Source organism: Fulmarus glacialis, unplaced genomic scaffold (genome assembly GCF_000690835.1).
Source record: "Fulmarus glacialis isolate BGI_N327 unplaced genomic scaffold, ASM69083v1 scaffold18698, whole genome shotgun sequence".
NCBI lineage: Eukaryota > Metazoa > Chordata > Aves > Procellariiformes > Procellariidae > Fulmarus > Fulmarus glacialis.
The window spans coordinates 1-272 of NW_009230335.1; the positions used below are offsets into that span (position 1 = coordinate 1).

Here is a 272-nt window from a genome sequence, read left to right on the forward strand (position 1 = left end):
ACCGCCGGGGCTTCAGCCTGGCGCCGTAGTTGTCCTCGTCATCCGCATCGGACTCATTGACCTGGGATAACTTGGGCATCCTGGAGGTGTACGCTATGGGCTTATCCCTGTCGTACTCCATCTCCGAGCAGGTGAAGGACTCGTGGGAGTCGCTGTCGGAGGAGGAAAAAAGGTTCCTCGTCCGGGACAGAGGCCTTCTGCAGTCCTCCTCAGAAGAGGACCGGCCGTGGTCTGCGCTGCAGATGCTGGGGTTTCTGGGGCGAGGGGTGTTC

The 272-nt window shown here is 61.0% G+C and overlaps 1 protein-coding gene across 1 annotated transcript in view; it reads right to left on the reverse strand.

Moving 5' to 3' along the window:
- Positions 1 to 7: 7 nt before the first annotated feature.
- Positions 8 to 272, reverse strand: part of LOC104081436 (protocadherin Fat 4-like) — a gene marked incomplete at both ends in the record, with an annotated part of 1,117 nt that continues 852 nt past the window's right edge. The window contains 1 exon segment of the mRNA XM_009584192.1: positions 8 to 265. Within this exon segment, the coding sequence (XP_009582487.1) occupies positions 8 to 265 (258 nt within the window).